Genomic DNA, 12840 nt, shown 5'->3' on the forward strand with positions numbered 1-12840 from the left:
CATTTGAAGAAACTTCTGGAAACTATGACGTGCAAAAACCTCTAATCTGTATGAAGGTAAAATCCTAAAACATGACTTATATTCCATAAAATCTGCAAAACTGAACACTAGAAGAAAGTAGACAAGATATTGATACTCCGGAATAAACAAAAAATGTCTTGGAGAACTACTTGCCTCAAAAAACATCAGAGCTCTGCTTCGGAATAAATAAGAAAATTACTCGGAGTCCTACTTATTTGAATTAAAAAAATAGACGCGAGGCCACACTCGCTCCGGAATAAATAAAAAATGCTTTGGAGAGCTACTCACTCCGAAATCAAAAAATGCTTCGAAGTTCTGCTCTCACCGGAATAATCCAAAAATGTAGAACTCCGTACTCGCTCCGAAATAAACCGAATATGACTTTCATCTAAAAAATCAAAGGGTCAATCTCATTCACTACAGGTAGCACAGCACCATGACTCAGTTTCTATTCTGCGACTTGGTACGTCTTTAGCTGTGTGTAATCAACCTTCATGTGGTATAATGTTCCCCTGTGCCTAGCGTCTGCTTATTGGTACAAAGCCCAGAAGCTATTTACCTTCCGAAATCATCATTACCCGTTGAGGTGGGGAAATAATCGAAAAAAGAACAAAGCATGATGCATTCGGTCGAAGATAAATAATTCATGTTCATTTACGTTTGCCGTCGCCGTCGTCGTCTGATGAGTTTTGGTTATTTCTGTGATTGCGTGGAAGAAATCTGGCTTTGCGGACTTACCTTCGACATTGCCTCGGTGCTTTGGAATGTTACTGCCCCCGGTACGATTCGTACGTTGGTGCCGTAGCTGGACGGCATTTCGTCGCTGCTGTCGTGATAGTAGCCTCGCCCCGGTGCACCCGGTGGCCCTGGAGGTCCTGGTGGTCCTGTGCGATGGAGCGTAGCGTTTTCGGGAGGGAAAAAGGAACACATTTTATTCGTTACGGCGTTTGGAAGATTTGTGTCGGGTCGTAAAAATCGTGATGAATATGCAAGCAAAAACACCAACGGCTACCACCAGGAAGCAAGGACTAATAATAAGTTTGAAAGGTAGACAGGAATTACAGAATTCAGATAAATTTCCAGAGATGAAGTGTATTTAAAATTGATGAATTTTGATAAATAAAAACATTCACCCATTGAACTAATTTGATTAAAGATATTTTTTACGGTTCTTCGAATAAAATACCAGGAGGTTTTAAATGCAAACATACAGTGGTTATTTGTTAGTATTTTACGCCGAAACAAGAAAAATGATAGAGTTAAACGAGTCTATCTGCTAACAAGAATTCAATAAACAAATGAAAAGTCCAAATGCTGCTTTCTTATCGGCTTAAACATAATTCGGTATTGAAAAAACTGTAAAAAGTAATTTGACGGGAATAAGATTCCAGCTTTTTAAAACAACTCTTATCCAAAATATGGAATCGACTCGGTTTTCACAAAGACTCTTAAAGCAATATTTGATCGAAGGCAGTTTATTTTTATTTGTTTTGGAGGTGATCGAACGGCTTGAAATTTATGAACATGTAATTTAAAAAAATCAAGGTCAAAAATTGTAGAAACGCATTTATAAAAAACATGTGGATGACCGATAACTCGATCTCCATTCATAACTATTTTTTAATTTATTGTTAATTATCGACTGGAGTTAAAGTTGCTTATGGATGTGGCTTTCTCAGTCTGAGGATAATCAAAACGGCTGGATTTTGATCACCTGACGTTTCGTCCGAATGTATTTGGCCTTTTCCAAGGGAAATTATTTGTCAACCGTTTTTCGTTCGCGAATTATTGCCTGTTGCATGTTTTGGGCTTCTTGTATGCTGTAAATAGCCGTTTAGTATCGTACAATGTTGTAGTGTTCTTTCGTATATTTACATAATTAATGTTTTTTAATTGTAGCATACAAGAAGCCCAAAACATGCAACAGGCAATAATTCGCGAACGAAAAACGGTTGACAAATAATTTCCCTTGAAAAAGGCCAAATACATTCGGCCAGTCAGGTTATATTAAAATCTAGCCGTTTTGATTATCCTCAGACTGAGAAAGTCACATCCATAAACTATTTTTTATTTTTCTTAAAAGTTCTACTACAACACAAATGCTTTGAAGTTAAAATTCATGTTAACAAAATCGCAATGTTTAAAACTCAAATAAAAGTCAAAACTAAAAAGTCAAAATTCAAATCAAATAAAATTTCAAAATGTGCTTCAGATCAACCTATGGATTGTTTTATGAAGGCTTTCCTATGATATACGCAACGGATTGGCGAATATTGTGTGTTTGAAAAATCCGCTGTGTAGCATTGGTCGACATTCACAATCTATTCTAGAGTAACCTCTTCCACGTTCTTAACTATTGTAGACCCAGCACCACTCAGAAATCAAAATAAAACTTACAAAGCGATAAAATTCAAAAAAGCCTATGGACACAAAAAAAGCATGAAATAATCCAAAAAACAATGATTGTTGAACTCGATAGAAACAAAAACAAACGATTCTTAGTGGATTACCGAGCGTACTATCTTCTAGATCCCTGTGGTGCTTCAGTTCCCTAAGCTGCTTTAGTTCGTCTAAGCTTGAGCGGCTTCCTGCAACATTAGTGAATAAGGTATTGATTTAAGCATTTCGGCAGGTGGTGGAAGCAGTGTTCGGGGGTAAAATAATAATTTATTCTGCCAGACGACCGTAATGGAAAACAGAAAACGGTGTTGATCAGGCTTCGTTAGAACACATTTCTTTTGCAGAGTTGCCATGAGAGTAGATAGTTTACAAACATGAACAATCATTCATTCCGCATTCCGGAGGATGACAACAGAAAAGAAACCGCACACAATCTTACCTGTTCGTCCGGCATAGTTCGGATCTCCGAAGTAGGGGCTGCGTGAATCCATGCCCGGTTCGCCCTTCGAGCCGGCTATGGAAACTCCCGGTATGCCCGGTGATCCCGGTGCACCAGGTGGCCCTGGGGGACCCGGCATTGGAATGTACTGAATGCTGTCCCCGGATGCCGCTGGAAGACCCGGTGGACCGGGCCGGCCGTCCATTCCGTCTCTGCCGCGTTCGCCTTTTTCTCCGCGGGGCTGTTTTGGACAAACAAAAAAAAAGTTTGATTTTGTGAACATAAGTTAAGGAGAAAAATTATGAATACATATTTAAGGATCTAAAATGTTGTGAAATCCCATTATGCAGATAGGGGGAATGACGGCTTTGGCAGGTTTTGTTCTATTATTGTCAGGGTTTTTTTATGACTGATTATGCTCAAATTTGACCTAAACATTCTTTGCATATCAAAGAATATTGTGGCCAAATTTCATAAAATTTGGTCGTCAAAAACCCCCCTGCCAATAATAGAACAAAACCTGCCAAAGCCGTCTTTCCCCCTATCAGATTGGTCTGTGTTTTTTTTACGTGAATCAATAAAAGTTGAAGCTGTACTGAAAAAGAATGACAAATTCAAAATATAAGACAAAATTGAACATGTTTAAAATCGGGTTATCACATATTCATTTACGGAATGAAGCTATGGCAATTTTATTGCAAAGAATTAAAAATAATCTCATTTGATGTTAAATTGTAAACACATAATCAAGCCTAAATGAAAGAATAGAAACTAAAAATAGTGTACTTTTTATATTACACGTGTTCCAAAATCTCGAAAAAAATCACAGTGTCTTTAAAATATTGAGAACGCAGCTAACGCTCGGGATAAAGCTGTGATAAAGGAGTATCTTGATGTCAAAGTTGTCGTTTAACATTATATCAAGTTATAGATCTCGTAATCTAAACAAACTATGAGCATAATAATTGAATAATTTGTTTGATAAACTGCATACATCTATTTTACACAATTTCGAGAAAACAATAAAAAACTGTTTTTGAACAAATTGACAGCAAATTTTTAGATTTCTTCGAAACAGATCAATAGTTTTAAGCAAAACTCAACACCCTGGGGCAATTCCAGTGCAAAAACTGTAAGCAGTACTCCATAATTGCTCTTCAAAGGGCGTGCACATATGCAGTTTCTCAAACAAACGATTCAAACGGTACTTTCATCACTTTTTAGAAAACCAAGAATGTTTAAACATATGTAGAAAGCATTTTTGACAAACTACATCCTATTTAAGTTACTATTTGAGTTTGCTTCACCATCATCGGATAATAGTAAAAGAGTAGAAAATTGGACTACCTAAAAGTTTTCCCTCAAAGCCACAAATGCTCATTATTGATGAAATTTATTCGTTTAACGATAATTCAAACTACAGACAAAATTAGCTCAAATCCTATACACGGTTCTGTATGAGAAGCTAGTGGTAGATAGAAGTGGATTACGCCGGAAACTAACTTTGATTTTTTCTGATTAAAGGGGAACTCGTTATCTTTACACACACTAATTTGTTTCTAGAAAGTCGACTACTAATCGCTTACACTGATGTATGTATAACTAGTCTGACAAAGGGTTTTAAAAATCACCATCTGAGTTAGCGATTTTTGAATTTTTTTTTTTAATTTGCGATGTTTGGCTGTTGTAATAATATTTCAAGGTTTTAATTATGTTATGGAATTCGAATTGAACAAGATTTAAGACTAATATTAATAAAAAAATTCAAGATAAATATACGCAATTGGAAAACGCTCATTTTTCTAAACATTGAAATGCCTCCGCCTCGCTTTGATTGAACATTTTTTTTGCCAAAGGAGGATAACTTGAGAAAACCTTCAATCTGTATTTGTATTGATATTTTATAAGACTTCACTAGTTACGAATTCATATTTTCTAATATTCAGAAAATTCGTAATAGCAGAATAGAACACAGCGCGGCTTTGCCTACTAGATCTCTATTTAATCGTGCTCAAAAAATGAGTTTATAAGCCCTAATATTCTGGCTATAACTTGAATGGTCATTTACACTACAAAACAATAATGGGAGAGCATCGTCAAATGCAACTTGTTGCAATACATTGGTTAATGGTAAATGCTCGTAAAATGAGAGAATTTTTGAAACGCATTTTGCATATACAATAGTAGTTTGTGCAACAAGTTGCAAAAAGATGTTTTTTTCAGCACGAGTTGTACGTTTATCGAACGAGACTTGCCGAGTTCGATACATACTACGAGTGCTGAAAAAATCGAGTTTTGCAACGAGTTGCACACGATTTTTTTTTGCAATGACGAAAAATGGACTTTAATATGACAAATCTGTACCAAAATTATACTTGTACTTGTCTAATTCCTTCCAGAATTTACTCTACATGATCATTCTTGCCAATAAATTATGTTGCTGCAGAGATTCCATGTTGCCGTGTCACATTGTATAGTTCGATAAACCGTGAATCGATAGATGTACTTGCTTTTGAATATTTTTGATGTCATGTCCATCAAACTAGGTATTTATTACGCGACGCAGAGAATACACTATTTGAACACTTACCCAAGCTAATTCAGCAAAATGTGGTCATGTAACTACTGTTTTGATGTTGGTTTTGTGAATTACGCCGGAAATTAACTTTGAGTTTTTCTGATTAAAGGAGAACTCGTTATCTTTAATTCACACACTAATTTGTTTCTAGAAAGTCGACTACTAATCGCTTACACTGATGTATGTATAACTAGTCTGACAAATGGTTTTAAAAATCACCATCTGAGCTAGCGATTTTTGTTTTTTTTTTCTAAATTTGCGATGTTTGGCTGTTGGAATAATATTTCAAGGTTTTAATTATGTTTTTTTTATTATATCATCCAAATGAGTGTTATAAAGAATATTATGCAACCCATTTGAGTTGCATAATGTTCATTAAAGCACCCATTTCGTTGGTATGGAAAAGTAGGCCGTTTTATGACTCAAACGCGAATTGTAAACCAGATATTATGATCTGGAATTGCAAACAATATATTTATTAAACTTCTGGGCCTACAGTCCGATATGACTCATTTCTAATAGGAAACAATGAAACAGGATTACCTGACCTAAAATTTGTTGTGAGTAAAGGTTAAGGTTAAGACTAAGTGTCCTAAGAATAAGTGAATTTTCGAAATACATTTTAAGAAAGAAAAATGAGTCTCAAGCCTCCTGTAAGTTTTGTCCTTTCTCGTATACCGAGTATACTTAGAGGCTATAGGATTACTCCAAAACCGCACTTTTGATAGAAGGCTTGGAGACCCATAGTTTTATATACCAAGCGACTCAGCTCGACGAATTGAGGTGATGTCTGTATGTGTGTATGTATGTAAGTATGTATGTATGTGTGTGCGTGTATGTGTGTGTGTAAAAAAAAAATCATGAACATTTAATTTAGTGCCATTGCTAAAAGAATTCCTAAAGAAAATTCCGGAAGGGTTTCTAGAATAATTCTTAGACAAATTTTAAAAGGAATTTTCGAAAGAATTCTTTAAGAAATTTTTGAAGGTATTTCTAGATTTATTTGCGAAGGATTTGGAGGATGCTTTTCCAAACGAACTTTTGAATAAATTAATGAAATATTACCTGATTGATTACTGAAGAAATTTTCGAAGCAACTTCTGAAGTAAATTCCTAAGGAATTTTCGAGAATATCCGAAGAAGTATGATGATATTTCGACTAAAATTCCGATATTTTTATTTTTTTTGCAAGTCTTAATTCCAGATTTCAAACAAGGTTTCGTTTTACTGCTGTCCGAATTTTCGAAGGACTTCCCAAAGAAACTTCTGACAGAATTCCCGAAAGAATTCCTTCAGATGTTCCAGAAGGAATTCTTGTGGAAATTTAAAAATAATATGAAAATTCAATTAGGAGTTCCGAGGATTCTTTTTACAATTCCATATGAAATTCCTTCAATAATTCCTTCTGAAAATCGTTTAGAAGTTCTTGTTACAGGTTGTTCTTCGGAAATTCTCCTGAAGTACAATTGGAACTGCCTCCAGGAATTTCTTTTATCCAGCAAATCCTCCAACAATATTTTCGGAACTCCTTCAGGAATAATTTATAAAATTCCTCCTGTAGTTCATTTGGATATTCCTCCCGGAATTCTTTCGTAAAACCTCCCGGAAGGTCTTCGTAAATTTCTCCAGATATTCCAATGTAAGATTCCTTCCTTCTTGTTGGGAGCTGTTGGAGAACAACGCACCACGCGTCGGCGAATCAACATTCTGGTATGGACAGTGCGTGGAGACACGTAGTACATTGTAGGTTAGTTGCCCTAGGGCGTTTTGCCTCGCCGAAATGTTATAGGGGAAGTATGTATAAAATGCGCCGGTTGGGTAAAATGCGCCACCATCTTTTCTTGGTTTATATCCCAAATAATATTATGTTATAATATTATTTTGGCTCATTACAACGCAATTTAGGCGTTTCTGTCCTCGATGCTTTTTCTTTAGATACAAAAAATATTTTCTCCTTATTACTATCTGTGTGAGGTATTGACTAACTGAAATGATAGAACTGACACTAATCTTGTGCAGAAGAGTTTGAAAATTTTGGTGAAAAATATTGAAATTTTTTGGGTGGCGCATATTGCCCAGCATCGTGGATTCTTCTTCTTCATTGGCATTACATCCCCCATTGGGACATTGCCGCCTCGCAGCTTAGTGTTCACTAAGCACTTCCACAGTTATTAACTGCGAGGTTTCTAAGCCAAGTTACCATTTTTGCATTCGTATATCATGAGGCTAACACGATGATACTTTTATGCCCAGGGAAGTCGAGACAATTTCCAATCTGAAAATTGCCTAGACCGGCACCGGGAATCGAACCCAGCCACCCTCAGCATGGTCTTGCTTTGTAGCCGCGCATCTTACCGCACGGCTAAGGAGGGCCCCAGCATCGTGGATTATTTATGGATTTAAACTCTCAATTCAGGTTTTTCCAACCTTCCTATTTTTCATTTTGACACTTTTTCGCCTAGCCTATTGGTCTAGTCTTGTTACGGCCGCCATGCCAATTACGGTAAATATGAGGAAATACTCAAAAGGCGTTTTGCCTCGGGGGACGTTTTGGGGCCTCTTCCTCTACTTCATCATTTGATTTAAAAAAGGCAGATTGTTCCAAATTAGGCTGAAATCGGCTAAGGGGAGATCAAAAGTTACAATGTCAGTCCCTCCACAAACTTTCCCGTTTCCCAAATATTATCCCTAATCCCCTATCGCCGTCTTCTTAAGAAAAAGAATGTGTATTCCCAAATTTGGTTGAAATCGGCCAAGGGGTTCTGAAATTACACTGAGTTGATCGATAACTAAACAATACCATTCCCCCCACACCTTCCCTCTTTTTCAAAAAGCATCTCTAAGCCACTCCTTAAGATAAAGAATGTGTGCTCCTAATTTGGTTGAAATCGGTCAAAGGGTTCAGAAGTTACACTGAGTTGAGCGATAACTAAACAATACTCCTCCTCTCACATACATACAAACATACATAAAAATATGTTTATATATATATATATATATATATATTAGAGTGGGGCGCAGTTGTATGAAAAAACGCAAATTTCGTCCGATCAAGATCAAGGCTTTTCTGAATCGTTTTGGGACCCCAATCAACTGTGCAAAATATGGGCTCGATTGGTTTTAACCTCACATGCCGCATCGCGTTTTAAATTTACATGGAGATTAGTATAGGAAAACGTACTTTTTTACATTTTTGCTCTTAGCGGCTTCATCAATCACGTGACTCAATATGTTAGCATATAGTTTGGAAGATGCCGAAAGACTTTGCCGAAGAAGGTACGTAGCTGGAAAGTCTACAAAAAATGTTATTACGTTTTGAAAATTGATTATTTAAACCATATGCAAGAAATCAATGTTTCTACCAGCACTACCGGTTATCGAAGGGCAAAACCCATCTTCCTTCTTATTGGATTTTTTTCTATGTGAAATAATTCCGGATAGCTCCCATTAGCTCTAAAGCCCAGTTATTTTATTTATTTTGAAATAACACTCAGTTAAATTATTCGTCTACGTAGTACGGCAGTGCTGGCAGAATAAACGATTTTTTGCATATGGTTTTAACACTCAATGTTCGAAACGTTATAACTTTTTTCGTGGACGTTCCAGCAACGTGCCTTCTTCAGCAAAGTTTTTCAGCATCCTTTGGTTTATACTTTAACGCAATGTGCTACTTGGTTTACGATAAACTGAAACCTCTAGTAATAGAAATGAAAAAATATACGTTCTCCCATACTAATTTCCATACAAACTTCAAACGCGATGCGGAAAACGAGGGAGCAACCAATCGATCCCAAATTCTGCACAGTTGTTCAGGACCCAGAATGGCTTCGAAAAACTATTGATTTGAAAAAATTACCATGACGCCCCACTCTAATATATATATATATATATATATATATATATATTGACTATTTGCTCAGCTGGCCAAATCAGGAAAATTATATGAATTGTTTGAACTAATTTAATCGTGAAAACTGATAATGATGGGCAAATAAGATGAAAAAACAAATTGAACAAATAGAATAAATAAAGAATTGTGCTAATTGGACAAGTCGAATAAGTAGGTCAATTTAAGAAAATAAAACATTCAGAATAGTTTCAGCAACTTGGGACTTTGACTCAGTTCAATCAAAGTTAATTGCCTATTTCCAGGTATTGGACAACCCGACTTGGACATTAATTTACAATGTTCTGAAAACTCAGATGTGAATAAGGTTTCTTACCCCATTCCCGGCCTAACATGCGTACGACTACATTATTTAAATTATATTTATGACAGGAAGCAACTTTTCCTGAATTTTGTGGGCCGTGTAATACTGCAATGGGGTTCACTTCTGCTTAAAAAAATAGTTATTCTTAGTAAGCTTTTATTTGATTTAAATTAACGAGCTGTAGCACGTATTTCTGTCACAGCGATTGCTTCCCGGCATAAGCGATTTTCACTCAATCTTTCAACATCTTAATCACTCATTCTCTCTCTCATTCTCTCTCGTTCGACGACAACGTGTCGCCAGATGGTATTATTCATAATTATTTTTATTTTATTTATTAAGATATATTGATTGATCCAAATTCCTTCCAAACACTTAAAAACAGTTTTTTTCACTTTTTGAAATCGAGAGAATTATGAATAACATGATAGCGTCAACGACAGTTTTCCTATGAACGATGAAGGATTATTTTCATACTCCTGGCCTTTTGGCAGCACAGTGCGGCTAGAAGTTCTTGGGACGAGGTGATTTTTTGTTCGGTTTGAGGATACATTTTTAATTGTATTCTAATATGTTTATATAAGTTCTAGTGATACGGAAAAATAGAAAAGATTGAAGTTCGTGAGTTTAGCATTATGGTGTGGTGATTAACAGCTTCAAGTTTTCTGTGCAGTGAGCCGGGAATCGAGTCCATAGGCCCAAGTAGTGATTTACCCTATGTACAAGATTTTGATTTGAAAAATGTATTGGAGGTAACCACTTCCCTTCAATGAGACTCGAACCCACGACCCTCAGTACGCTAGACTGGTGCTTTTCATCAACTAAGCTACGAAGGACCTCCATCGGCCTTCGCAACTTAGCGGCTACTGAATGAGCCCGAAATTCCCAAATCGAACGCATAGTCGAAGCACTCACAATCCATTCCTCAAGCCAACACTTCCACATGTGTATAGTACACGTTCACATTAGAGTGAGCGTGAGTATTCAAGTTGTCTGGCGGCTACACACATTCTCTATCAGCAAATGTACTGATCAAGTAGAGACCCGACCGCATTGCGTAGCCAAGAGCAGTACTGAGGGTACAGTGATTTAAGTCCCATCGAAGGAAAGTAGTTACCTCCAATAGATTTTTAAAATCATAATCTTCCTCATAATGTACATATTCACATCTGAGTTTTCAGAACATTGTAATTTGGTAGAACTGGTTTGAGAAAATCCTCGACAATAGTTTGATTTTTTATCAATGGTAACATGGAACAAGTATGCGTAGAACGGCAGTACAACACCTACGGAAATTGTTTTAGGATTACCTTTAGAAATTTCTTTAGGAATTTCTTCGGAATAAATTTTAAGAACTCTGCCAGTACTTTCTCAAGAATTCTTGAAATTTCCCACAGGAATTTCTTCAGAACTTCCTCCAGAATTTTTTTTTCGATAATTCTTTTAGGTATTCTTTCGGTTATTCCTTCGGATTAATTTAGCAATTCTTACAGAAATTCCTTTAGACCTTCGAAGATTCCTTCGTAAATTGCTTTGCACATTCTTTCGGGAATCTCCTCAGAAAATATTTCAGAATTTCGTTTAAGAACCCTTCGTTAAATTCATTTGAAAATTATTTTATCTATTAGATATTAGATATAGATATATATATATATATATATATATATATATATATATATATATATATATATATATATATATATATATATTAGATTAGATAGATATGTATTAGATTATTCCGGAAATTTTGTTAAAAAAATTCATCCGGAAAATTATGTGAATATGTACATTATGTGGAAGATTATGATTTTAAAAATGTGTTGGAGGTAACTACTTTCCTTCGATGGGACTTAAATCCATGTACCCTCAGTACTGCTCTTGGCTACGCAATGCGGTCGGGTCTCTACTTGATCAGCACATTTGCTGATAGAGAATGTGTGTAGCCGCCAGACAATTTAAATACTCACGCTCACTCTAATGTGAACGTGTACTATACACATGTGGAAGTGTTGGCTTGGGAAATGGATTGTGAGTGCTTCGACTACGCGTTCGATTTAGGAATTTCGGGCTCATTTTTGATTTTTGGTTTGAATTTGGATCAATCAATATATCTTAATAAATAAAATAAAAATGATTATGAATAATACCATCTGGCGACACGTTGTCGTCGAACGTGCATATTTTTGTTTACGTCGCATTTTCTACCGTCCTGAGAGAGAATGAGTGATTAAGATGTTGAAAGATTGAGTGAAAATCGCTTATGCCGGGAAGCAATCGCTGTGACTGAAATACGTGCTACAGCTCGTTAATTTAAATCAAATGAAAGCTTTTCCAACCGATGTTTAGTAAGAATAACTATTTTTTTGAAGCAGAAGTGAACCCCATTGCAGTATGGCCACGGCCCACAAAATTCAGGAAAAGTTGGTTCCTGTCATAAATATAGTTTAACTAATGTAGTCGTACGCATGTTAGGCCGGGAATGGGGTAAGAAACCTTATTCACATCTGAGTTTTCAGAACATTGTAAATTAATGTCCAAGTCGGGTTGTCCAATACCTGGAAATAGGCAATTAACTTTGATTGAACTGAGTCAAAGTCCCAAGTTGCTGAAACTATTCAGAATGTTTTATTTTCTTAAATTGACCAACTTATTCGAATTGTCCAATTAGCACAATTCTTTATTTATTCTATTTGTTCAATTTGTTTTTTCCATCTTATTTGCCCATCATTATCAGTTAACGATTAAATTAGTTCAAACAATTCATATAATTTTCCTGATTTGGCCAGTTGAGCAAATAGTCGAACAGGAGCAATAGAATTGGGATTATGAATAACGGGAAACAAAGTTCTATTTTGTTGGCTGTTACTTCATATTCCAAATTCTTTTACTGTCGGATTGTTCGCCCATTATTGCAGAGAATAGAAACATCATGGCTAATAAGTGATATTCATCTACTCTGCTGCATCTGCCACACTTACTCGGAAATTGAGTTAAACCATATCGTTCACTCGGATGATGATGGTACTGTCTGTCTGTCGAAACTTCTCAGTAATTTCCCTTTTCCAGTAAGCTGTGCATTCCGGTGTCGGATTGAATGAGAATTGAAATATTTTTTCTACCATTTGTGCACAATTGGCAGAATGAAGAGAAAAGGAATCTTTTTCCTGCATTCCTATCGCAGAATTTCACTT

At 36.0% G+C, this 12840-nt stretch overlaps 1 protein-coding gene across 19 annotated transcripts in view; it reads right to left on the reverse strand.

The window, feature by feature from the left end:
* Positions 1 to 12840, reverse strand: part of LOC134218429 (collagen alpha-1(XVIII) chain) — an 865092-nt gene that overhangs the window by 69467 nt on the left and 782785 nt on the right. For 17 of the 19 annotated variants that reach the window (XM_062697407.1, XM_062697402.1, XM_062697397.1 and 14 more), the window contains 3 exons: positions 2861 to 3101; positions 2532 to 2609; positions 760 to 905 (listed from right to left, as the gene is read on the reverse strand). In XM_062697407.1, the coding sequence (XP_062553391.1) occupies positions 760 to 905; positions 2532 to 2609; positions 2861 to 3101 (465 nt within the window). The remainder of the gene's footprint in view (positions 1 to 759; positions 906 to 2531; positions 2610 to 2860; positions 3102 to 12840) is intronic. The other 2 variants (XM_062697401.1, XM_062697406.1) reach the window with 2 other exon arrangements.

The sequence above is a fragment of the Armigeres subalbatus genome, chromosome 2, assembly GCF_024139115.2.
Source record: "Armigeres subalbatus isolate Guangzhou_Male chromosome 2, GZ_Asu_2, whole genome shotgun sequence".
Classification (NCBI taxonomy): domain Eukaryota; kingdom Metazoa; phylum Arthropoda; class Insecta; order Diptera; family Culicidae; genus Armigeres; species Armigeres subalbatus.